The 26921-nt window shown below is 37.1% G+C and overlaps 1 protein-coding gene across 3 annotated transcripts in view; it reads left to right on the top strand.

The window, feature by feature from the left end:
* Nucleotides 1-26537, top strand: part of LOC121864607 — a 31826-nt gene extending 5289 nt beyond the window's left edge. For 2 of the 3 annotated variants that reach the window (XM_042363691.1, XM_042363692.1), the window contains exons 4-17: nt 537-783; nt 1081-1218; nt 4231-5849; nt 9148-9213; nt 10485-10645; nt 13087-13262; nt 14673-14803; nt 15514-15679; nt 16718-16843; nt 17611-17877; nt 18936-19299; nt 22921-23081; nt 23387-23555; nt 26136-26537. In XM_042363691.1, the coding sequence (XP_042219625.1) occupies nt 537-783; nt 1081-1218; nt 4231-5849; nt 9148-9213; nt 10485-10645; nt 13087-13262; nt 14673-14803; nt 15514-15679; nt 16718-16843; nt 17611-17877; nt 18936-19299; nt 22921-23081; nt 23387-23555; nt 26136-26293 (3949 nt within the window). In that variant the 3' untranslated portion in view covers nt 26294-26537. The remainder of the gene's footprint in view (nt 1-536; nt 784-1080; nt 1219-4230; nt 5850-9147; nt 9214-10484; nt 10646-13086; nt 13263-14672; nt 14804-15513; nt 15680-16717; nt 16844-17610; nt 17878-18935; nt 19300-22920; nt 23082-23386; nt 23556-26135) is intronic. The other variant, XM_042363694.1, reaches the window with a different exon arrangement.
* The last annotated feature ends 384 nt before the right edge of the window (nt 26538-26921 follow it).

Below are 26921 nucleotides of genomic sequence, written 5' to 3'. Positions count from 1 at the left end.
TATTATGTACATTGTTCCATTGTTAGCAAGACTAATGCACAGGGTTTTGCTTGACCTAACTGAAACTAACTCAGCCTTATCAACCATATCCTAAGCTGACAAGTCTTTCAACAAATGTTTATCCATTATCTGTCTGACATGCAGTTCATCTAATTTGCAAGAAGAGCTAATGGTCAGAATCCATATAAATATCTTGTCTCATAGAACAGTATAACACAGGTATCAGTTTGTTTAATGTGTCCATCACTTAAGATCATTTAGTATATCCATTTATGAGTACAAGTACAGTGTATAATATTCTATGACTTGGTATAATCTTGCCATCATTTAAATGTAATGTATAACTCTGCTGCCACATAGTACAGTATATATATATATATATATATATATATATATATATATATATATATATATATATATATATATATATATATATATATATATATATATATATATATATATATATATATATATATATATATATATATATATATATACAGGTATATATATATATAGCATAATGTTGCTTCACTCAGGTGCTTTAGCATTGTGGAGCGTGTTGTGGAAAGAGGCCAAGGCCACACCACCAATACACAGGAGGGGGTGAGGTCCTCCAGAGTCAGCAGCAGTACAATACAAAGCCTGGGTGGGACTGGATGCCACAGAAGCAGCGGACTCGAGCCCATCATGCAAGAAATGGTTGTTACAGCCAGTTCTCTGCATTCATGCTTAGTTCTGCCATGGTACTCCCGTGTCTCACCTGATAATCATTTCTCTCACCAGGTTTGTCATGCTTATTCTTTTGTTTATGTTGATATTTTAGAGAGACTCTTGGCATACAGTATGAGATATAGGTTTCATGGAGTAAGGAGGTTTGTTGATTTGGATTGTAATTTGCATAAATATAGATATTTCATGACAATTATTAACAACTCTTCTCTCCGTCGGTATTGAAAACAAACATCACTTGTCCTGTGTTTTAAAGATACCATTACTGTGCTGTGTCCCCAAGAAGTGATCATAAAAATAATGAATGATTGATGTTTCTCTCTGTCAGTCTATATTTTTTTTTCTCTACAGATAAAAGATGTTTTGGAAGAAATGCTGACTAATATGTGTCACAGAGTTCAGGAGTCAGGGAGCCTAACATATCTAGCATCTGGTGTCATTCAGATCTACGTACAGCACTACCGCCAGTACCACCGAGCACTCAGAAAAGTATGTATTTCCCGTCCCTGAACTTGTGTAAGGTATAAAGATTTGTAGATCACCTGAATATTAGTGTTGCACTATTTAACGTTAATATCTGAAACAATGTGGAATTAAATGTATCACAGATTATCACAGTCATCCTCCATGCTTGATTTTCACCCCATCAAATTTGAATTCGTACAGTAGTGTGAAAGGAAAGATCTTTTTCACCTCGCTTCAAAATTCAGAAATTCAATGACATTTTTTATTTGTTACATTTTGCAGATTTTTGGGAAATACAGGACTGGAAATGATAACAGTGTTTTAACTATGTACTGTAGCTACTGAGATGATTACTATTTATCAGTTGTCATGATGCTTTATCACATTAAAAAAAATTGGTTCTCATCAGTGATGTACAGTAGTTGAGACCATGAATGAGACAATATGCAAGTTTAGCCTTTATGGGTCACCTGAAGATTAACCCCATGGTTTAACTCTCCATCTTAACCAACCTGAAGTTCTATAACCCCAGAATTATATGGGGGTTAATATTTAAGTGATCCATAAAAACTAAACATGTGAATGGTGTCATTCATGGTCTCCACTACAGCACCACCACACACTCAGGGAAATTATACCATGCTTATCTCAATTCTAAATTTCTCACTCATTTACAGCATTTAATTTTTGATTGGGTTATGATTGCACATTTTTTACTGCAGAGTGGTAGAAGTTAGAACTATCATATTGAACCATATTTATAAAAGGAATATCATGAAGATGAGGAACCCCAGCTTATTGCACCCGGTGATTAGATACCCTAATGCAAAATAGGGGGTTTGGTTACGTTAGCATCGAGGTGTTTATTCATCATCCAAAATAAATGGTGGTTTCTGATTTTCAAGAGATTCATTAAAGGAATAAGCATTTTACTCATTGGTTTAATATGAAAGTAACACATCAGACATAAGCTGATCAACCTTTTTATTGTCCTATACCTGTACTTTATTCAGTTATGCAAATTCTAATAATTTAAATTTTTTTTAGTTTGACATGAAAAAACCATGAAAAACTAAGCTACAAGTCTAAGTTTGTAAAATAAAAGGAAGAACTAAAAATCCCACCTTTCTATACTGCTTTGTGAAAATTAATTATCTGAAAACTAAACTAGTTCTTACATTCCCTGACAGGCTTGTGATTGATTGTGTAATCATATTTCCTTAAACCATTATGACAGTGATTCATCAGTTGTTGCCTCCCAAGGGTTATTATATGTTGTGGTCCTTGACTGTATAATGGAAGAGTCTTGGAGGGATTGTTTGGATTACAGGAGATTTTTATGTCTTTGATATTTCTATGTGTAGGACATTTATATAAATATGTAGATAAATACTGTGTGTATGACATTTATATATTTATATGTAGGTATATTTACCTTATTTACCTAATGGCCACCCACTAGAGGTGGCCATGCCAAGGGAAGGAGGCCAGTGGCCTGTATAGGATTCCTCCATTGTTCTTGATAATTTTGTCAAGGGCAATTTTGAAGCCCACAGGTTGGGCTGGTAGACTGTTCCAAAGGTCTACCAGCCTCTGTGTGGAAAAGCATTTCCTTGTTTGTTCTGCTTGATAGCTTGGCAAGTTTGTAGTTATGTCCTCTCGTGTTAGTAGGGAGTGACATCACAAAGAGATGTCCCGGGCTCATGTTTTCCATCCCTCTTAGGATTTTGAATGTTTCAGTGAGATCTGCTGTAGTCTGCCTTGTCTGAAGGGTTGTTAGTCCTAAGGCCCCTCAGTTTTTTTTGGGATAATATGGATGACATAGTTCCAGAATCATCTTAGTCGCTCTCTGTTGCACCTTTTCTATGGGTGTTTGGTCTTTCTAGAGGTAGAGTTTCTGTGCCTGTATACAGTAATCCAGACTGGGATGTATGTACAATACTTGAGATTTTTACAGTTGAAGGAGGATATTCCTGTCTTTGTATTCAAAGGTATGCTTTATGATTCCCAAATTATGATTTGCTTTCCTTACTGCTGCCCCATTTGTTCACCTTCTTCAGTGAATGACTTATCACAACACCTAGATCTTTCTTCTTATCAACAGTATCGAGGAAAGTGTTATTAACAGAATACAGTAATTGTGATTAGGGTTGTTTTATCCTATGTGTAGGGTCTTGCATTTTGTAATGTTAAAGAGCATTTGCCAGTCTCGAGACCATTTTGAACATATGCAGACTTTTTTGCATTGTTGCGACATCATCTTGACTTGTTTCATTCCCAAATATCTTCATGTTGTCTGCAAACTTGACAATGTGCCTTGATATATTTTTATCTATGTCATTCAGATCACAAATGGGGAGTCCAAGGATAGAGCCTTGTGGTACTCCACTGAGAATCTTTTTTGATTCAGAATGTACTCTATTCTTTACTACCACTCTTTGCTGCCTGCCTTCGAGCCAGTTGTTAATATATTGTACATCAAAAGCTTGCCTCAGATGCCATGTGCTTGGATCTTAGAGACTAGTTGTGTGTGTGGGAATTTGTCAAACACTTTGGAGAAATCCATGTACAACACATCCACTGGTAAGCCTTGGTCTATGTAGTCTGCCACCATTTCAAAGAATGTGAGTATGTTTTTCAGGCAGGATTTTCTTTTCATGAAACCAGGTGTTGAATGATGGCATCCCTCAGGATTTTCTCATAAAATTTGCATATACTGTACCCCACATGTTGATGTTAGGCTGATCGACCTGTAGCTTCCTCCTGCAATTTTTCTACCCTTCTTGTATATTGGGATGACATTGGCTGATTTCCAGTCCTTAGGCATTTTATCTTCTGTAATTATTGTCTCCTTTAATTCATTTTCCACCCCTGAGGTATACATTCTCTTAGGTACTGGCATGTGTAGGACATTTATTTATACTGTATATATAGGTAATACTGTGTGTAGGATAAATAATGTGTGTAGGACATTTATACATACTGTATACAAAATTTTATTATCAGCTGAGCATATTTTCTCTTCAATAATTACAGGTCTCCAAGAAACACAAAGATTTAGAGTCACTTAGCAAGGCAGGAGTGCAAGATGTACAAGCCAAATACAAGCCCCTACACCCCGCCCTCAAAAGTCCCGAAGCGTTGCAGCTGTATTATCGCAAGCTGGCACAAATATTACTCCAACACTACTTACCCGTTGAAGTGACACGCTGTGACCTCATTTTGATCTCGCTGAGAGATCTCTTTGCTCAAAATATTTTACAGGCCCTCGTGGACCTTATTTGTGATACTCAGTGGCTTAACACAACCCTGGCAGAAATACTTTCGGGAGTGGCTGAGGACGTGGGGGATCGTGAAGGACTGAAAAATGACAATAAACCTGAAGGAAAAAATAATCAGAGTAAAAATTCTTTGGAAATATTAGCGAGTGCTTCAGGTACGGCTGATAATGGTGAGAAGTTATATCACAGTAATCTTCTTGCATCAATAGAGGAAGAAACTGTGTCAGATCTGCAACAGTTGGACCCCTCATGTTCAGTACCTGCTCAAAACACAGTGATTAGTGAAAGTTACCCTCCAAAACCTGAGTTTAGTAAAGACTTAATTGAAGAAAAGAAGTTTGAAAATGCAGAGGCTCTTGTAGAGTATGTGAGGAGCTCAAGTTTAGAGAAAAGGGAGAGTACAGGTAGTGAAGAGGAGGAATACAAGAGTGTGTCTTCAGCCTTGGGCACTTTCATATCCACAACAGCTGGGCCACTGCTGCCCGACAACTCCTCTTCCCTCCCATATCAGCCACTCGTGTCCAAAATGTGGGAGAGTCCCGTTGAGGACAAGTGTTTTGTTGACGTTCAGCCCGTTAAGAAAAAGAAAAATCCCTTTTCGCGTAATGTTGTGGAAGGGATGAAAGAGGAAGATTACAAATTGATGTACTATCCAACAAAAGACAAGAAGACGGCAGTATGTGTGTCGAGTCCAGACGAAGACTATTTTTTGGTGCCAAAGTTAGAAGAAGGGAATATAGAAATTCGTGTTGAGGACAGTGAATCTGTAAATAGTAAAGATACAGAAATGTTGCTAGCGGTGCCAAGTCTCAGGGACATACCCAGAAGTAAGAGCTGTGGAAATCTTGTAAACAAAGAAAAAGATATAACTTTAGATACTGAGGCAAAAACATTACATTCTTCTCTGGGTGAGCTGGACCAACCAAAGGATAAAGTAGATAAATACAGTTGGGTTCAAGATGCTTCATATAGTACAAGTGAAGGTGAAGAATTAGGTAATAGAAAAGAAAAAGGTCATTTAGTCAAAATGCTTTCTTTTGATAAGAATGATGGAACAGACGATGCGTCTATACAGAGTAGCAAACTTAATACAAAAACTGGTGGTTTAAATAAAGGAAAACAAAGTCCAAGATCTGAAGTTTCCCAGAGTGGTCAGAACTGTATTTCTCATGATTCAGTGAGTTCAGAATTATCGCAAACTACGAATACAACCTCGTCTTTAGACAAACAAGCCACAGACGTGGAGTCTCCCAATAACTTAGAAATTCCAGGTTCACCTCTGCTAAATAATGCTGGATTTGGATGGGACAATCCAGACCTCTCACCAATTTATGAAGAAAGTGAAGACTTGGCATCATCGATTGCCAAATTAAGGTATGGCCAGGAGAGTTCATGTTGCTTTTGAGTTAAATGGTAAGATTATGTACAGTATATTATTTCAAAGTGATAATACAAGCAGTATACTGGTAAACTTAATGTAGTATTGCCTTCATATTTTTATACACAGTATTTATCTTTTTTCTTCCACTTCACAATAGTCTTTCAGTACAGTAACTACTTCCATGTGCTTTCTCCTTTTCATTTATTTCAACAAGTTCAATTGTTCTTGCATGTTCATGCAGCAATGTACAGTGTAAGTGATGTCTGTATCTTTAAGCTGTAGTCTTGTTGTCAAGCAGGATTCTGCCACAGATGTTTAACCCTTAACCAGCGGCTAGATTCCCTACTCCGCTTCCACATATGCCAAAATGGAATGCATGGAACATGAAACAACTACTGATGATGGCCACTGGCCCTACAGCTAACTTCCACTGATGATGGCTGCCATCCCTACACCTAACTTCCACTGATGATGGCTGCCATCCCTACAGCTAACTTCCACTGATGATGGCCACTGTCCCTACAGCTAACTTCCACTGATGATGGCCACTGTCCCTACAGCTAACTTCCACTGATGATGGCTGCCATCCCTACAGCTAACTTCCACTGATGATGGCCACTGTCCCTACAGCTAACATCCGCTGACGATGGCTGCCATCCCTACACCTGTCCAAGCAGCTAACTTCCACTGATGGTGGCCACCATTCCTACAGCTAACTCCCACTGATGATGGCCACTGTCCCTTTAGTTAACTTCTACTGATGATGGCTGCCGTCCCTACAGCTAACTTCCACTGATGATGGCTGCTGTTTAAGGGTTAAAACAGTGGACGTAGGTGTTGTGGCTCTTGAGTACAGTACATGTAGGTTGTAAATGCTTAAGGTGTAATGTAAAGATTCTAAGAGTCCCATAAAAGATACTAAAGTGTTGTGTTTAGACAGGAAATAAAAATGTCATTTGTTTTCAAAGTGTAGAAGGTATGATCTGAACACAAGGTTAGCACCCCAGCTTATTTCACCTAATGATTAAATATCCTAATGCTAACCTAACCTGATTTAACTTAACCTAACCTAATTTAACCTAGCAAAACCTAATTGAATGTATCCTAACCTAACCCCAAAGGTAGCATTAGGGTGTTTAATCATTGGGCAAAAAAAGCTGGTTACTAATCTTCATGTGATCTGATATTACCTTATAGTATTGTATCCTAAAAGACTGTCTTTGTCACAGTAGGTTCTGATAGGCTGGCCTGGAGATAGATTATGTATATCTATAGAAAGAGAGTGTAGAGCAGAAGGCTCAGGGGTACACTATGTGACTTGGGTATGATTCTGAAGTGTAACAGGACTAACAAAGGAATAATTACTGTATTTTATGACATATAAGAAGCACTTTTTTGTCTGAAAAATGGCAAAAAAAAAATCAGCCTGCATCCTATATGTGAAGTTGAGGTTTTTTGCAAGCTAATGAATCCCCCAGATGTTGTCTCCAGTAGGCTAAATTATACCTCACCCAACTCCAGAATTAAAAATATGTTATTGCTTAGGTAAACACATTATTATTATTTTGACTTAATTATGAGTATTGTAAATATAAAAGCTTGATTTATAACTACTGCACTGATGGTGATAACCCGAAACGATTAATGTCCGTACGGCAGACACCCAACTCTTCAGAGGTAGCTAAGCAGTAACCATGTCTAAACTCTTACAAGCAGTACAACAGAGTATCTATTAATGCCATACCTGCAACATTTATTTTTAAATCTACAAATACCTGATACAAATGAAGATTTACAGATAACTTTCTTTTCACATTTGCTTCTGTTAACATCGCTGGCGGCATTGTATCCAGGTTAGACTCGTCACTATAACCACTAGGCTACTGGGCCAAGCTGAGAGGTGTTATGGTTTTTCATCTCGTATTTTTTGGGCAGATATAAAAAACTTTCTTCATTTATTTTTACTCGGTTATATGCACACATCACCCTACATATTGTACATGGAATCATGTAATGGAAATAGACCATACCAGAACACATCTGTTACAGCCGCTGTAAAGATTGAAAGACAGCAAGTGAGGAGAGTCTGTGACCACCTTACTTCACCTGTAAAGAGGAGCATAGGAAAGATGATGTACAGTAATCCCTCGCCAACCGTGGGGGTTAGGTTCTACAAAAAACCCGTGGTTGGCAAATCCACAGTTGGCAAGACAGAACTCGTACGGAAACAGGGTTGGGTTCCTGGCCACGGATAACACTCGTCAAAGCCTAACTAAGTTGCCTGTTCTTTCACTAATCAATACCTGTATTGTACATTTAATTAAATTTGAGTGAAATACATATAAGATCACTAATACAAATTAAATAGTAATATAAGTTTTACCGTACATGGAGATGGCACGTTGCTATAAAATAAATATAAAGAGTACGGGTGTACTGTATATACAGTATGTGTGAAGTGAACATGTGTACAGTATGTGGACTTGGCAGGTCACCAAGTTAGACTGCCCCTTTAGCTACATTCCCCTACCAGGCCAAGCTGTGTTGTTTTTATGTTTTAACTTGAATTTTTGGGTAGATGTATGTAATTTATTTTATTTTTCACTGTTATATGTACACAATCATTCATACAGAATGTGTAAAAAAAATAATAGAAATGATTATCGTAAGGTCAAAAACAAAAAGAGAATAAACATTTCTTATGTCCGTGGGAGTTGCCTGTGATCGTGGGATGGGGAGTACGCTCCTGTCTCCCGTGTCCTTAGTGAAACAGTTGCCAAAGAGCAATGCAGTATTTTTTCTTTTCTTTTATTTATTAGTATTATTTTTATTCATTCCTCACATTTATGAAGGAATCTATTAGACTGCGGAGAGATAAAGAAGCCACACTAATCCACGCATACTTGAAATTCGAGGCCGTGGTTGGTGAAATTGTATACAGAGTAAAATCCACGGTTAGCAAAGGTCTTCTGTATACAGTAATTAGATCTTTTAGTCACATTATTCAGTATAGTACTGTATTACAAGTGAACTGTTCAGCCCTTAGTGCTTGACCCCCACATCCAGAAGAAAGTAAGACATGGAAGTACCTGTACAGTATCGCTCCGTACTTCCTGTCGTCTGTCTGTGTGTCCTTATGTCCATCCCTGTTGACATTTGTGTGTGCTGTATGACACACTTTGTGACCGAGCATCTGTGGAACAAATACTGTATGGCAGTGGCCATTATTGTGGTACTGTATCATACATGTTACTGCTGCACTCATGGATAACGTTGACTTATTTCTTCTAGGTCAGGGTTCAAGGTTTGGACTGGGAGAAATGAGGTTCAACAAGAAAGGGGCCATGTGTGTAAGGGGTAGGTGGAAACATTCTTGAAAATTGGAATTATTTATCAGAACTGTCACGTATGTTTAAGCAGAACTGAAAGTCAGTCCCATATCCAAAGAGAAAATCTTATACAAATTTAGGACATTAAGGGTTAATATTGTACTGTAAAATGAAACCATAAACAAATGCTTCCTGCTGGCCACAACGTAAATTACTGTGGTACTGTTTGATGTTGGGTGCATCATCCTGTTTTATCTCAGCATCACGATCATTCCTGCTCCAGCGGTAGTGATGTTGTTGATTATTTAGACATTGTGGCTACTCCATTGCATAATAAGAAATGACCAGCACCATGTGTTTCTGAATTCAATAGTTTGGTAAGAAGTAAGTGTCACTTTAGTATCAAGGTTATGAACTGCCTGGATCTTTAAGAATGTGGTACAACAGTAGCATAGCTCACCAGTACAGTACAGTGTGTAGTGATAGAAAGGGTGAAGAAGCATTGAGGAAGGTGGCCTGTGTGCAATACAGTTGTGAAGGTTTTAATATTATACAGTATAGGATGGGAAGGAGGTGTTCAGTTATTCCCTGTAAGTACACTATTACTCACTACTGTCTGGCCTTTGGGGGTGCACAGTTACCTAGCTTATCTTGCTTATTAACTTTTTCTTCTTTATTATTTCTTGTAATAATTAAATTAAATTTTTAGTGTATTTTTGTCCAAAATATATTGATAAGAGGTTATTTAAAGTTTCTGTGTGAAGTTTAGGTGAGTTGTGATGCAACCCCCAATATTTTCCATTTTACTCTTTTTTTTATTTATGACGTGTTACTGCAGTACAGTATATACAGTAACACAGTACAATACAGGATCCAGTAGTAGTAGTTATAGCATCATGCTGTTAACTTAGCTTTCCCAGGTTCAGTTTGATGTCCATTTTGAGCTACTGTTTATGTTTGAACACATACAGTATGCAATCGCTTTATCTGTACAGTTATGTCTTTAATTATTTGTGACTTCAAGGCCACATAGATTGTATTTTAGTTAATTAGTTTGCTTAGCAGGAAATATAAAACTTGTGTTAATCCAATCTTTGACATACTATATAGAATTCACAAAGTACTGTACTGTACAGGTAATTGAAAAATAAAGATACACTTGTTGTGAGTGATTGCATTAGTTTTATATACAGTACAGTACACTACAGTACTTCCTTTTTGTATTGTGTTGTGTGCCTTAAAATTGGTCATCAGTATGGTGCTAAACAATTGAGAAGGATTATTATTATTTTCTTCCAGATCGTTACTTACTGAGAGGGAGAGCCAGCATAGCCTCGGAAGCCTGAGTTCTTATGGATCAAGTGATAGTGAACCCAAATCTGCACAATCTGATCCGGGACGATACAGTTTGGAGAAATCCAGATTCACCTTCACTCATAAAGACAGTTCAGGCTCATTGGGTTAGTATATCAGTTAGACAACAATCATTGTAAAGTTTACACTTTTTGTCTTCATAAATTTAATGGTAATTAGGATTTTGAATACTGTATTCACTCTGTGTATTGAGCATATAAGGTTAGGATAGAAGTTTGTGTGATTAAAGTGTTTCTCCTTGTTGCCTTAGTAACTTCCCATTATTTTCTATGCTTGCATTCCCCCCCCCCCCTCACATTCTCAAGCTTTAGTACCCCAAAATCACCCCTACACAATACAAGTAGTAAGAGAGGGGAATCAAGATAGTGTACAGTATAGACAGATAGATACATGGACGTTAATAAAGACAGTACCTGGTATGTAGAATTCGTAGCTAAATTATTCAGGTTTATTACAAGACCTTAAACATTGATCAATGGTTTGGTGTTGTGTTGATGAGTGTGTGTATTTACCACTGAAGGCACGGAGGCAACAGGGCATCAATAATATTAATAGATTATTATAAAGGGTTGGGTTTCAATTCGGAATCACTTGACTATACAGTATATCAAGAAAACACATATTGGCTACAAGAGATGGAGTTTAAACTGAGTTGGTATGGGTATGTGGGAAGGATGCCAGAGGACAGGATTACAGAGAGATTGTGTAGTGGACGTGTTATGATGAGAGGACATTCTACATTGTGGAAGAGAAAGTTGGAGCAATACATGAACTTAGGAATAGGGAGGTAGCACAGTACAGTATTAGGAAGAGAGAGGATAAAGGAAATTTGGGATCTCATGAAAATTAGGAATCTCCATTTATATTACCTGATGATTAAACACAATGTTAATAGAGGAGTATAGCCAAAACTAAACTCGACCTGGCCTAATCTAACCACCCTCCCACATTTAGCTTTATCGTGTTTAATTATCAGGTGAAACACAGGCAAATGGGAGGTTCCTAATCTTCATCAGATCCAAAATTTGTAATGATAGAGCAGCCTGGAGACTCTTGTGTCATGTCCAACTCTCACATATGGAAGTGAGGCATCACTGATAAGAAAGAAATTGAGTACAGTAGACCCTTGCCATTCCCGAGTTTATGATTAGCGATTTCGACGACTCATGGTAAGTAGATGGTGGCTAGTTTGCAAGCCTTTTCCCACAGCACAATGAGTCACCCCACACAACATCTCGTGTTGTATTGTACTCTCAAAACTTTAGTGTTTCTGTGTGAAATGGCCCCTAAAAAACTGCCTAGTGTCAGTGCTAGTGCTAGTGGAGTGAAATGTAAAGGACAGAAGTCAGTGATGACCCTGACAAAGAAAGTTGAATTATTAGACAAGTTAAAAGAGGAGATGAGTGCTGCTGCGGCTGGTCAGTTGTCTGGTATAGGTATACAGTAGTGCACTAAGGTAGTACACTACAGTATAAGTTGCTATTCGCCGGTTTGCCAATTCGCGCCATTTCTTGGAACCTATCCCTCGCGAATGGCAAGGGTCTACTGTATGTCGTAACTTTTCGAAGCTGTGTTTGGAATTTGTTTATTTGGAGAAGATTGAAAATGGGTTAAGTAAATGTTTCAGTTTCTGTAAAGAACTTGAAATACACTAATATATTTTTTTAATATGATTTTAATGGAGTATGTGTAGAACTTGTTTATAATGGCAGAAAAATGGATTGACCATATATATATATATATATATATATATATATATATATATATATATATATATATATATATATATATATATATATACAGTGCGTTAATGGCAGAAGGAAAAGTTCTACTGGTTCCAGCTCACCGAAAATTTCCTAAATTCAACAAAAATGGTAGAAAGGTTCACTTACTTTGAGGTGTGTTGTAGAAGGCTGGATGATGATGATGATGATGATGATGGGATTTAGAATGGGGGTGGAGGAGAAGGAAGAAGAGAAGTGTGGAAGAGAAGTCACCCCATGGCGATTTTAGCTCTCTTGGTGTAATTCAAGATTATTTTCTTTAAATCAACACTGGCATTATATATTGTCAATATGTAAAATATATTTTGACCAATAATTTGCTTGGAAACAGGCGTTTTGAAGAGAGTCTCAAGCAAGATGTTACCTCCATGAAAACAGAGAGAGTTTCAGTTTCTGTCAAAATTGAACTTGAAATAAACACTCATATAGTTTTTTTAATTATGATTTTAATGTTGAGTATGTGTTAGAAACTTGTTTATAATGGCAGAAAAATGGATTGACCATATATATATATATATATACACCTGTAATGTCATTGTGGTTGTGCAATATACAAATGTAAGGTTTATCATTGGAATCATATTTGTTTTACTTGTACAGTACATCCTCCAAGGCTCTAAATATGTTTCTGACTTGTAACAGCATTTGTCTTTCATTTCTTCATCTGGGTCATAGTGGCACCAGTACTTAGGTTTTTGTATTTAAAAAAAATGTAAATGATATCATTTTCAATTATTTTACAGCATCAGTAAAATCTGTCTCAAGCCTTGAGTCATCTGGGAATGGTATTGCAGACGAGGAACTTTTAGAAGCAGCCGAGATACCCTTAGATGGCCGAGTGTTCCTCAGTATATGTGTTCCAGCGACAGAAGTACACACAGAACCTGGAGGAGCTCAGTACACTCACTATACCATCCAGGTGAGTGAGTCTATGTGATTTACAGCACTTCAGTGTTCTTGTCCAGTTTCTCAATGGTGTGTGGTCAGGTAAGAGTAGGTCACCTGCTTATAAAATTTAGGTGACCCTCTTATGTATCTTTAACTTACATTACAGTATTTTGTTATGCTACTGTAGTTATAATCTTACTTTATTACATTTAGATAAATTCAGATGCTTACTGCACTTAGAGAGTTGCATTGGGTTCTCAGTTGTTTAATACACTATACAGTACTGTAGTCTCCTTATTTTGGTAGCTTGTAATCAAAGTTATCTAGAAGCCTTTGTAAAGGAAATGGATGTTGGCCTGAAATCACACATCAATCTAAAACTATTTTGCAGTGCTGAGTTTTGAGAGATTCTGAGGTGTATATTATGAGAGGTTCACTTTTTTATCATACTCGAATCTCTTTTGTTACACTTGTGAGAAAATAGTGAAAAAAATGCCTGTTAAATATATCAATAATTGAAAAAGTGAAGATAAGTGAATTAATCAAGATTATAAATACATTTAGAATTTATTGTGCAGCTTGCACATCACATTGCATATTAAAAAATATATATATAATGCAGAATAAATTAGACTACTTGAGAGAATTGCCTTTTTCTAACTTTCAAGCTATATCTTGAACCCTTAAAACAGTAGTTCAGGTCTCTGTTCTTGATTTCACTGACTCTCCACCTAACTTGATGCCATTGGTATGTACAAGGGTATAGTAAGTTGATTATTAATAGATGATAGAAGAAGCATGTCAGATGAAAAAGAAATACTGTATACTGTTTAAAGCTTCAGTTTTTTATTATCATTAAAAACAATGACACAGAGTCTTGCCTTCCATGATTTCTAGATGTTAACAGGTGTTTGTTTGTCCTGCAGGATCTGTGTTTAGGTTAGGTTAGTTAATATGATGAGAAATAATGACATCAAATAGTTTAAGTGTGTGGACAGTGACGTATAAAGTAACAGGGTAACCCAGATAGATGACTTGGTGTTATGAAAGAGGAATACCTTAACAAATAACAGGAAATGAGGAAGTGTTTCTGACATAGATAGATAGTAAGATTTATTAAAGAAAGTTATCAAACAAGTTTACAATTGATTCAGCAGGTACCTGTATACAATTTAGCCTGCAAAAAAGACAGTATACTTAGACCTTGCTGTTAAACAACCAATCTACCTAGAGAGTGCAGGTACGTATATGAACAATGGGAAACAATAAGGCACTTTGATCAAGGATAACCAACAAAGTCATCAAATGATTATTCCATTAGGGTCCTCCCTGTACCATGGTAGGAGATTACTGTTTTGAAAAATCTTGTATGACAATCAATCTCTTCAAATTTCAACTTTGATGTAAGAAATTTATGATTGAATATCTCTTTCTATTTCAGTATGATGCCATTTACCTCTGTGAGAGCACCACAGCAGCACCAGCGACTGAGGGCGGGGAGGAAGGTGCAAGTGAGCCAGTTGTCATCTCTGAACCTCGCATGGTCCTTCAGACTAATTGTGTGAAGAGAAGGTATGGAAGACTTATATTAATTATATTGGAATAAGTTTTGTATGATTAGAATACAGTATGTACTGTAGTTGTATTTCTTCTCTGTGATTTTTATCTGAAAGCATTACTACTTATTGATCTATCCCCAAAATACAAGGACTTATATCTCTAATAATTATTTATTGTTGTTGGACTGGTGTATCACTAACCTTGTTACGTGCTTAAAGACCTTCTTTGTTGAAGTGCGGTAATAACATTATAACAACAACAAAATCCCCAACAGTAGTAGGAGAGGGGTGAATATATTAGTCGGAGACAGATTGTGTAATAAAAAATTACAGGAGGGAAGAGCAACAGTGCTTTAATTAATATGAAACACTCCTTATTGATGTACAGTACAGTATGCGTGTCTGTAAAGTAGTATAATAAATACTTTGTAAATATTTTGATCACAAAAATTTACCTTGTGTGATGAAGCAACATTAATAAATTCAGTGGAAATCTTAAGTAATATGTCTGCGGCAGAACACACAAGGTAACTGTGGGAGAACACCGTGGCAGAACACACCAGGTAAGACAACTCGAAAAAATGAATAACAGTAAATGAACAAGAGAGAACCTGTGGCTCTGGATTCTTCTCATTCAGTCATGGTAAGAAAGGGGTGTTGTGTCAGAAGTGGGAAAAAATATGTTTGGTGAAGGGTATTAAAGCAATGTCAATATTTTGTCAGATTTCGAGAGTTTCTGACACTTCACGCTGCCCTGGAAGACGATTCAAGACTGCGGACTGCGATGAAGGGTGTTAAGGGGCCCAACAAGTGGCTGAACTTGCCCTTCAGCAAGCTGGACTCGACAACTATTGCTACACGAAAACAGTTTTTGGAAAAATATCTTCAGGTGAAGGATCATCTTTTGTCGCTCATAATAACAGAAACAGAATTAGAAACATACTGTAGTACTGTACAATATAATAATACAGTCAGAAAGTTTATTCATGAATATGAATATTTGTACAGATTTAGGTGAAATAATGTTTGGGTGTGACAGCCAAGTGGGTACAGTCCTCGTGTCATGTTTTAAAGTTATTCCTGGGTTTTTGCTTGGGGTATACTGTACCTAGTTCACCCAGCTGTGAATGAGCAAGTAATTTATCAGCTGAAGATGTTAAGTCTGTTGAGTGCAATGCCAGCCACACTGTCTCTATATTCCAAAAGCTTAGTATTAAGTGTGATGAATCTGGATATGATAAAATTTATGCCTGTATACAGTACAGTTTATTAACCTCTCACAATTACAAACTTCAGTATGGAGTACAGATGTAGTAATTTTATGTGAAGACAATAACATAACATAAAGTACAGGTAGAGTAATGTACAGCCTCTTCCATTTCCAACTGGTACAAGAGCATTGTCAATGTACCCCCTCTGTGTGGTGTGATCCCTGGGAGTATCGACTCTTGAATCCGAAACATTTATAAGCAAGGGAGAGAGAGGGAGCCCGGGGAGGACTGGAGCCGGTGTGTGAGTGGGTGGCGGGGTAATGCGGGGGCTGAGGAGGGTCAGAGTGTAGGGGGGCTAGAGGGGTGGGAGAGAGTTAAGCAGTTACCTGTGCAAGATATATTAATCAAGGACATAAATACATAAGACAAAACACAACGTATGAGTAGAATGTGTGACCACACACATTACAGAGTTAGAATAACACCAAACCCATTTTTGTGTCAGTGTTATTGTAGCTATTACTCAAAATGTGGATAAAAAATGAAAAAAAAAAAACAGGTTTATAGTGTTAGTGTAAAAAACAAAATCTTTAAAAAGGACTTGGGAAAAATTCCCTTGGGTAGGTTTAGCCATGACATCACACTAACAGGAAACCCGTGAAGCCAAAATGTGTTCTTATAATTACTAATTTGTATTAAATATGTTCTGCCAACAGTCTGTTATTCAGCGGCCTGAGGTGAATATATCCACCCATGTGAAGGAGTTCTTGGCCTATGGCTCAGATTCGTCCGTGTCATTTGTTAAGAAGCCTCTGGAGTTACATGTTCCTCGATTAGACAAGGTAACACACTCTTACCTTGGTCACAGTCTGAAAAAGTGTGTTGAGTGTTTCTACATATTGTCTTAGCCCTTTCCCCTCTCTTAGGCCAAATACCTGGAGTTACTTTTCAGCTAAAGATGAAAGTTTTGTTGATGCATTTATCTCTAAGAAAAGTCAACTTATTTTAGAAATGTATATTAAACTTCAAATAAGTATACAGTACAGCATTCAACTTTAAACAGCCTCACTCATGCATATATATTGTAGTCTGCTTTGAAAATATAAAGCCCATGGTTTAGCCACAAGTTCACTTCGGGTTTGATGAGTTCACTATTGTTCAAGAAGCATTAATAGATGATTGGGCTCCTTGATTTTAAATATTATACTAAAGCATCCCATCCAAGTCAGCAGAGTTTACCCAACGTTGTTTTATATTTGTTGAATTGTATTTCTGTCTAACTGTATATCCAACTCTTGGTTATTTTCCTCTTCCACTGTTGCCTAAGGTGGATAAAATGAAGTGGTAACCTTAGAGAATGGAGGAAATATTAGAGGAAAAATTTGTAAGAGAAGGTAGAGAGAAACAGGAAAGGGCTGAAGAGCAAATTCAAACACTCCACACACAACCAATTACTCATGGTCTCATTGTACAAACAAAGTGAATTCTTAACCTCTATGCTTACTGCAAGGCATCATCAGATTCTCAATTAAAAAGAAAATGAAATAATACAGAATATCTTTCTTGTAAAAAAAACATAAATAATAATAATCATTGTTGCTATTTGTAGCTCTTGGCCAAGACTGTATCAGGAGTGTTCCACAGCCTGAAAACAGCTCTTCCAAGCTTCGAATCATCTGATAATCAAACTGGAGCAACTGAGCCAGTTACCAACCACAGTGGGGGAATGAGTGGAGGTTCTGGTGGAGATGGCTTGCTCAAGAGCAAATCTGGAGGAGGAGGAGTACTGAGTGAACGTAACAAGTTGGCAGTTTTCCTCTCCAGTGGAAACAAGGCAGAATATGAACTTAAACTTGATATTACAGCAGAAGAGGAGGTAAGAAGTTACTTTAAGTTTGGATATTTATTTATGCCATTATACAATAGTGTCAGGAGGAGTCAGTGGTGTTTTTATCTGTGTATTTAGATGAGCAACATGGGTCCAGGATGGAAAGAGCTACTGTGTTATACATATTTTTATTGTCTCTATGTTATAATGAATTCTAGGATATGTTTGTTAGAAACTTCCTTTAGCTTATCACTTTATTATGACATTGAGCTTCATGGTGTCTGACTAGTTCTTCCACTGTGTAGCATTATTGCAACCGGACAGGTTATGAGAACAATATCCTACTTACTATCTCAGATTATTTTTTTCTTGTTTATATTTGTCTGCTGCATTTATTGTATATACTGTATATATTTAGTTCAATGTCTCTAATCTGCTGGGTACAGTGCCTGAGCTTGTTTTTTCACCTGTAAGGATTTCTTCCTGTACTTTATTTTCAAATTTCTGTTTGTGTCAGTTGTAAATAAGTAATTACTGTATATCTTTTACCATAAATAAGTTTATGTAGGTGAGTGAAAACTAACACCAGAATAGGGATATGGTCTGCTGTTGAAGCCAAACTACCTAGTAATTTTTCTCATTGAATTGTTGAGAATTATAATCACTTTTTTGTTGTATCACTTAGGAGTAGGAATGTATTGTAGTGCCATGATCTATAAGGTTTCAACTGTATATGAAATGAACCCTTTTCCCTCCTGCCATCATATTGTAGAATTAAAGGTTATAGTGAAGACTAGTTGGACTCAAGTATAGTGAAGATTAGATGGATGTTGGACTCAAATGTAGTAAAGATTAGTTAGCATTCTATATAGAAAGAAGGGTAAGCTCTCCAGAATGTCCATTGCATCTCAAAATTAGCTTATTGATATTTATACTTATCTCACTTCATTGTGTGTATCCTGACATTTTTTTTTTTTCAAGTCTGTTTTTGATGTGACAACTGTACCTAACTTAATCTAACCTAAACAAAAAATACAATACAATATATCTAATATGTGTTACATGTTTAGGATATACATATTAATAGACTTTGTTTTGTTTTACAGGACTGCCAAATAGAAGAGGCTTTAAACAGAGAGGTGTCAGGTGCCACGAGAGATGAACTGATAGACTCTGCATATGAAGCACGAGAAAACCGTAACCTATTCTCCCCATTACCCTTCACACATGTTCAGTGTCAGTACCAGCAGGAACAGCAACAGAGCCAGCAACAGCAGCAGCAACAACATCAACACCAATACTCAGTGGTGGTTGGAAGAGGTGATTCCGATGTGGGAGGTGGAGCGTGTTCCCTCTACCCCTCAAGTTCTCTCCTGCAGCATCTTCCTCCTCCTGGTCCTCGGTCTGAAGGAGATGGTTGTGATGTTAATGCTCTACCTCGACGTGACAGTCACCGAGACTCTTTAAATGGCAAGTATTTTTCCCACCTCAGGTAATTCATCAGCATCATTATTTTATGGCCATTTTCCATGCTTGCATGAGTTAGCCTTGATTACCTGATGGGAGTTGTTGGTTAAAACCAAATTGGGATGCCTTACCCCTGCTCACTGGTAACCCAGGTAAAGTGTACCAGTTCAGAAAAGGCAGCAGAGACCAGGGGATGGGCACAGCTCTGGTGATGCAGCTGCCATCAAGTATGTTAAAGTAGAGTTTTATGGCTGGATGCCCTTCTTAATACCAACCTACAGAGTGGGAATAGCTGGCAATTCAGGGTCGCTACTACCTGCATACCCTAATTGGGGTTAATGAAATTTCTTAAAACTTCAATCTTTCTGGTATGCGCAAAAGGTTCAATGTTGTTTCCCTAAAAGGATTTAGAATGTAATCCTTATGCTGGTGATTCTACTCTTCACTCTTCTTCACATTTTTCCCTTCCCCCTAATTCTCAAACTAGATCTGTTTCTAGAGCTGATATCATTTCATCTATCAATGTGGATCTGTGCAGCATCTCCGAATGGGGAGGTAGAAACTTGGTTAAATTCAATAGTAATAAAACTCAGTATTTACCAATTACACTTTTCAAAATAGAAGATCTCCCACCAATCACATTTCAGGACACAATCTTTCTGCCAAATTCTAAAATAGATATGCTGGGTCTCACCATTTCCTTTAATATGTTATGGAAGCCACACATCCACAACATTGCTAAAGCTGCTTCCCGAAAGTGGAATGTTCTACAGATGCCGTAGCTACTTCACTCCTAAGCAGTTGCTTCAAGTTCATAAGGGATTCATTCGTCCTAACTTGGAGTACTGTTCTCATATCTGGGGTGGCTCTACTTCTGTCTAACTGTTAGATAGGGTGGAATCAAAGGCATTTCATCTTATTAACTCTCCTCCTTTAGTTGATAATCTTTCTTCCCTTTCTCTTTGCTGCAATGTTGCTTCACTCTCTCTCTTTTACAGGTACTTTAACGGGCAATGTTCGGTGGATTTGGCATCTCGTGTACCGCCGGCAAGGCTGTGAGCTCATAGCACTCATCTTGCCCGCGGTGTCCACCGTTTCTGTGTGGATGTCAGTCACACTAGAATAACCCGTTATAGTACATCCTTCTTTCCTCACACAGCCAAACTGTGGAATGCTCTGCCTTCTGTGTTTCCATACTCATACAATCTGTCTCACTTCAAGAAGCTGATATCTCTGCATCTTCATGGTGTACATTAATATAATCTTTTCCTCTTCTATTTTTAATTTCTTTTTACTCTTATTTTTTCACCCCCCAGGCCCTGTTGTGGGTCGATGACCTGTGCCATGGTGGCATCCAACAGGTAAAATATATACTGTACATAGAAGATTGTTAACTCAATGGTGGATCTGGTTCAGATTTGGTCACCAAATAACTTGTCCACAATTTCTTCATGGGGCAATATGTCATAGTTGACCCATGCTGGGTAATGTTTCAAGGTCATGAATGAGTGCACACACCTCCAGTCCTGCTCTAAATGTGAGTGGAACACTTTCCTCGCCTTGGACATAAACACGAATCACTTCAGACATGCTGACCCTTGTGTGTGGATAATCGTGCATCCTGACAATATTGTAGATGTGCTGAAATGCTTGATGATGTGAAGTGTTGAGGTGTGTCATAAAGGTTGATATTTGTAGAGTTTGACCATTACTGTCCACCTTCCCTCTAGCTTCTAGGAAGCTGGATACTAATGAGAGTTGAATATATGAATCCCCCATTATACAAGCTTAACTTGTTACTTGAAAACTGCTGGTAAGGTGAAAACTCATAAAAAGCAATTTAATTTCCCATTACTTCACATGTTATAATTTTTAAAGGGTTCCAGGGGGACAATCTTCTCCACCAGTCATCTAAAGTTCACTGTACAGTAATCCCTCAATATAACGGACTGATTGGGGAAGGCCGGATCGTTAAAGCCAAAAGTTTGTTATATACGTATCCAGAATAATAACGGACTTGATCTGTTATATTACGTAGGTCACTTTTCACCACCAACACTCACCATTACCACTAACAATCACCATAATCACCAACACTCACTATAATCACCAACACTTGCCATCATCAACAATCACTATAATCACCAACACTCACCATCATCACCAACAATCACTATAATCACCAACACTTGCCATCATCAACAATCACCATAATCACCAACACTTGCCATCATCAACAATCACCATAATCACCAACACTCACCATCATCACCAACAGTCAGTTTTCACAACATCCAAGTATTATTTCTGGCTACACCACCACTGTATCCCCAAGCTTTTCCTCTCTTCTGTCAGGTTCATCACATATTATAAATCACTAATATTTATCAACACCATTAATGATTTTGTTTTAATTTACTCAATACATAGTAGGTCTAAAGTACTTTATACAGTATTCTGGATTTTTGCTTTTTTTGTGATTCTAGGTGATTCCTTGCATCTTTTTTACCTTTGAAGACATTCCACTTACACCATTTTCAGTTTCTTTAGTTGTAAAAAAGTCCCCGACAAAAAATATGTTGAATGCGTTTTCAATGGCAAATACCACAAACCTGAGGGTAAGGTCTAGCAGCACTAATGATGGATGGGCTGACCCTGATAGAGTTAATATGAGAAATACTGTATTGTTTGTTATATATTCATTATGGTACTATAATTTGTTATACACACATTATGGTGTTGTAATTTATTATACTGTACACACATAGCACTGTGACAGGAGATTGAGAGTCTGTTTAGTCCATAAAAAATAGGTTGAGTCATCAGATTAAATTGTTAAGTTACTGAAAGTATGAGATGATTGTGGGCACAGGAATTGCCAATAACTACCACATGCTGTACTGTACACTGAGTTTATTATACAGGCATACCCCGTTAACCAACACAACTAATTCAGGGGGTTAGGGACCGGCCATCCTCCAAAAATTCCCATCTACCCTTGATATATCTCTGCACTGTCAAGCAAGAAAATAAAGCAGACATATAAAGCAAGCATAATAACCCTTACATAAGCACTGTAAAGCATAAATTGAGACTGTTACTTACCTGTGTTGAGGATGGTAGACATGGTTTAGGGTAGTAAGTTCAAGTCTACCACTCTTTGCTGGTCCATCACCACTCTTATTATGTCTTATTACACCTTATCACATCACATCAAGTTGCCCGGCATAAGAGGAACTATTACTGGGGTGTTTAGGCATGATTGAGTAACACACTAAGTCAGAAAAAAAAACACGAAGTCCGACACACGTATAGGGAGTATAAACAAGAGCAAGGATGGCGGGAATGAGTCAGAGGCAGTGGGCAGAGTCCTCTGGTGGCAAGAATTTGCACCACGCCAGTTCTGCCAATCATCAGATCACTGGGGTATCAACAAAACTTGCGGGTATTTCCCCAATATGTAATCGTTGGTTATGCGAATCGGCGGTCAACGGGTCATCGGTTATCAGGGTTCACCTGTACATGTTCACAGATGATGTGTATTTTTTAAGGTCAAACAAATATCCTGAATAGAATAAATTAGTACTGTACTGTATCTCTACATTTTAGAATTTCTCTTTGCAGAGGAAGACGCTGGTGGATCCTGGGAGGAATGGCCATTGTCTGTTGGACTGTTAGATGCTGTAGTGGAGATCCTGTCCCCGTATGACCACCCACTCACACACCAGCCGTGTGTCACACTACTTACACTCACTCTGGCAAGGATCACTCACAAGTGGCTACAGGTACCCAAGCTGTATTCTGTGCAAAGTTCTTAACAAGAATGCCATGATTAGGATTGCTATGGCATTTATTTTTTCAAATTACACAAACAAACCAGATTAAACTAAACATAACCATAGTTTACCTAAATTAAAAAAAAAATTAATTAATGTACAATTAAATAGTTAATATATTGGTGTTAATGTTGCACTTATTCTCCAATTTTCAATTAAATTCCTAACTGAATATCACATGAATTTGTAATTGTTTGTCTTCTATACTTACAGTTCAGCAAATACTTAATATTATTTTTGTTGGGTAATTTTAGGCTGAATTGGAGCATCTATTTTGTGAAAATTCTACAGTAGAATATATTCAGACCGTAAGAGATGCCATTTTGGTTGCTGTGGAAGAAGCACCACGACCTCCACCCTCCCCAGAGGAGGTTGCAAAATCACGTGTAAAATTACAGGAATCTTTCAAAGACTTCATTCCAGGTAAGTTGGACCCTTAGGGAGAGTGAGAGAATGGAATACTGGTGTATGGGATGTTTCAAGGTGTTGACAAACTGTGTACTGTAGGTAGAAGACCCATACAAGATATGAAGAGGCTGGGAATTATGGGTCCCTCACTATTAAGACTACTTCCTCTGGAGCATTAAAGGACATGACAGCTACATTGATTTTGAGTGATGAGCTTAAATTTTATTATTAAAAAAAATTAGGTTATTTGATTTTTTCTCAGAAAAAATTAAGATTTTCAACCTGAAAATACTGTCTGTGTATTTGGGTCAATCTGGGTGTTAGATGAATCAGTCAGATGGGCTTATGGCTGTGCCTGTTGGAATTCTTTCATCACATTTTGAGCTGGAACAAAGTACAGATTTTCAAATGTCTTGAGTTGAGTACATTACAGCACTTTCTTTCTCTCAAGGTGTGCATAAAGTGCTGTACAGCATTTCCTTCATAATTGGACTCATGCAGGATTAACTATGAGATGTTGGGACTGGGGTTTGAATATCCAGAAAGTCGAAATTAAATTTACATCTGGCAATTCTAGACAAGGAATTGACTTACTGCAGGAATTTCATGTTCTTGTAGGAGGAACTCTTTTCTCTCTGTCAATTTTTTTTGAGAACTGTGGAGAACATCTTCAGTAGTACAGTAGTAGGAGTATAGAACCAAATCTCAAAAACCAATTAAGGAATTTTTCTGAAATGTTTGTGGATGAAGAGTATTCATGCCTGAAGTATTCATAGGAAGGAATTAGTAGTTTAGATATTTATTATAACCTGAATTATTATTATTATTATTATTATTATTATTATTATTATTATTATTATTATTATTACAGTATTGGCAATCATCCACTTACAAACTTTCAGAGATACGAACAGTATAGTCTGTATGTCCGTTTATTGTTTGGTTAAAATTTCAAACTTTGCTCTGTAAGTACACACTGAAGTGCGCTGGCTGGCAGCGTGGTCAGCAGAGTAGCGTCTCATAGCCATTCCACTGAGTCTCTGGTTATTCATTTATTTACCTTAAAGTTTCATTTCTAGTACTGTAGTACTCTAGTACTGTAAGTTATATAAAACAGTTTTCAAATTAATCTTTGTAGCATTTTATGTCATCTATTTGATGTAGTACTGTATTGTATGGAAGAATATTGCCCCACACTTTGATCATGGCCACTACTGTACATGTGACAGCAGCCCAGACCCAGTTACAGAAGACACTGACAGTTTTACAAGTGAGGAACATTCAGTGTGTGGGAGATGAGATGTTTTCTGAGGATGATAGTGACAGTGACACAGATGTAGGCTGTGAGAGTACCTATTGCTAACAATGTTGGGTTGTTGGAGGGCTGTTGTGGGCGAGTTGATGCATCACCGCCAACTCCACACTTCACTGCTATACCAAGCATGTGCCGGGTCTGTGTCGTAAACAAGTATTTTTCTTTTGTGTTAGTCTAATCATCAGTGAATTTTACACAAGATTACAAAGAAAGTTTCATTTAATTTTCATTGAATACTGTACTGTGCATACTTTTTGTTTCATCTTAAGGTTGAAGCAAAATCTGGAACATGGTAAGGGTTCTACACCAAAGCAGTCAACCATTATTAGTAAAAGAAGTCTATTTTTTTCTGCAATACTTGTACTTGTAGATTCTTTAATACCGGTAATTACCGTATTTTTCGGCTTGGAAGATGCTGCATCGTGGAAGACGCACCCTGATTTTGGAAATGAAATTCTAAAAAAAAAAATATTACGGGTTTTAGCCCATCTGGGCACAGGTCACTGACCCACATTGGGGCCTAGAGGGCAAAAATGTAATCATAATAATAATAATAATAATAATAATAATAATAATAATAATAATAATAATAATAATAATAATAATAATAATAAAGAAATACAAAAATGAAAAAAAAATATCAAGAGTGAGAAACAATATACCTGTATGTATGTTGTGTTGTCAAAGTAAGAGAAACCATTGAGACCCTGCAGAAAGTCAGATCATCAACCTGGGACTTGGTCACATAGCAGCAGAGTCTACCATTAGACAATACATTATGCTTCCAATATCTTCCCAGATGGTAGTGCCTCCTTGTTTGGTACATTAGTTGCCTACTACCTACACCAGTGAAACCGTTGCTTGATATACAGCCCTTTTGGCACAAGTACACACACCGCTTTGAATATCATCACTTAGAACTGCTTATTAGTTGTCATTTTCACACGTTTTGTGGGCGGTGGAGCATAATATGAATGCATAAGTATACAGTAAATATAAAATTGGCCCAACTTTGACCATCACACAGGAATGTAACTCATTCTTAATTAGAGGACTACCTGTATTATTATTGTTACAGTGATATCCCCATTAGGCAGAACAATTGGTACAGAGCACTTCTGGGGATGAGAGATTTCCGGGTAACAAGACGACTTTCTCAAACCCGGAAAAATTCCTTATCCCCAGAACCCACTATTGCAAATATTATTATTTTTATGATGGTGGTCTTAATAATTATAGCTGGTGGCTCTTATATTTTGATTTGACTTTGTGTTTCTAAGGTGTTTTGGGAATGGCACTTGGAGCAGAGCTGTCTCATCAAGCAGTAACGAAAATAGTGGACTCACTGCAGCATCCGACAGTTAACGCGGACCTTGCCCTACACCTCCTCGACCTCGTGGCCACCCAGCTGCTTCCCATCACACCCACAACACCGTGATTGTATCGTACTACTGCCAGCCACTGGTGCCTGAGATGCAGACAGGAGAGCCTGGAATGTAGAGATCACTCTGACCAAACCCTTATTTAAACCTTAACCCTCAATATACGGTATATTTAATATGAAGGATACAGTAGTTTATGATTGTATACATCTACACATTATTTTTCTCTCATTAATTAACCTGCAGATAATTATAGTATGGTTGTAAAGGAGAGGAGAGGAAAATTATATATATATATATATATATATATATATATATATATATATATATATATATATATATATATATATATATATATATATATATATATATATATATATATATATATATATATATATATATAATATTATAATCTGTGTTATTCAAAATTTCTTAGTGCTCAATATTATACTGGAGTTAAGTGGTGCCACACAAGGCATCACATAACTTGATTCCCTGTTTTGATCTCAGGAATGAACCATTTTCTTTTATAAAGTATTTTGTCAAATTTTTCATCTTGTCCAAAGAATAGATGAAAGAATTATCAAGCTCTTAATGAATAATTTTGAACAAACTGTACTTAGGTGTGACCAATATAAAGGCTTCGTGCCTCTGTGTTCACATCTTCATATGATTGTATAACAC

The sequence above is a fragment of the Homarus americanus genome, unplaced genomic scaffold (genome assembly GCF_018991925.1).
Source record: "Homarus americanus isolate GMGI-L3 unplaced genomic scaffold, GMGI_Hamer_2.0 scaffold57965, whole genome shotgun sequence".
NCBI classification, from domain to species: Eukaryota; Metazoa; Arthropoda; class Malacostraca; order Decapoda; family Nephropidae; genus Homarus; species Homarus americanus.
This window is presented reverse-complemented; position numbering and strand designations above follow the sequence as displayed.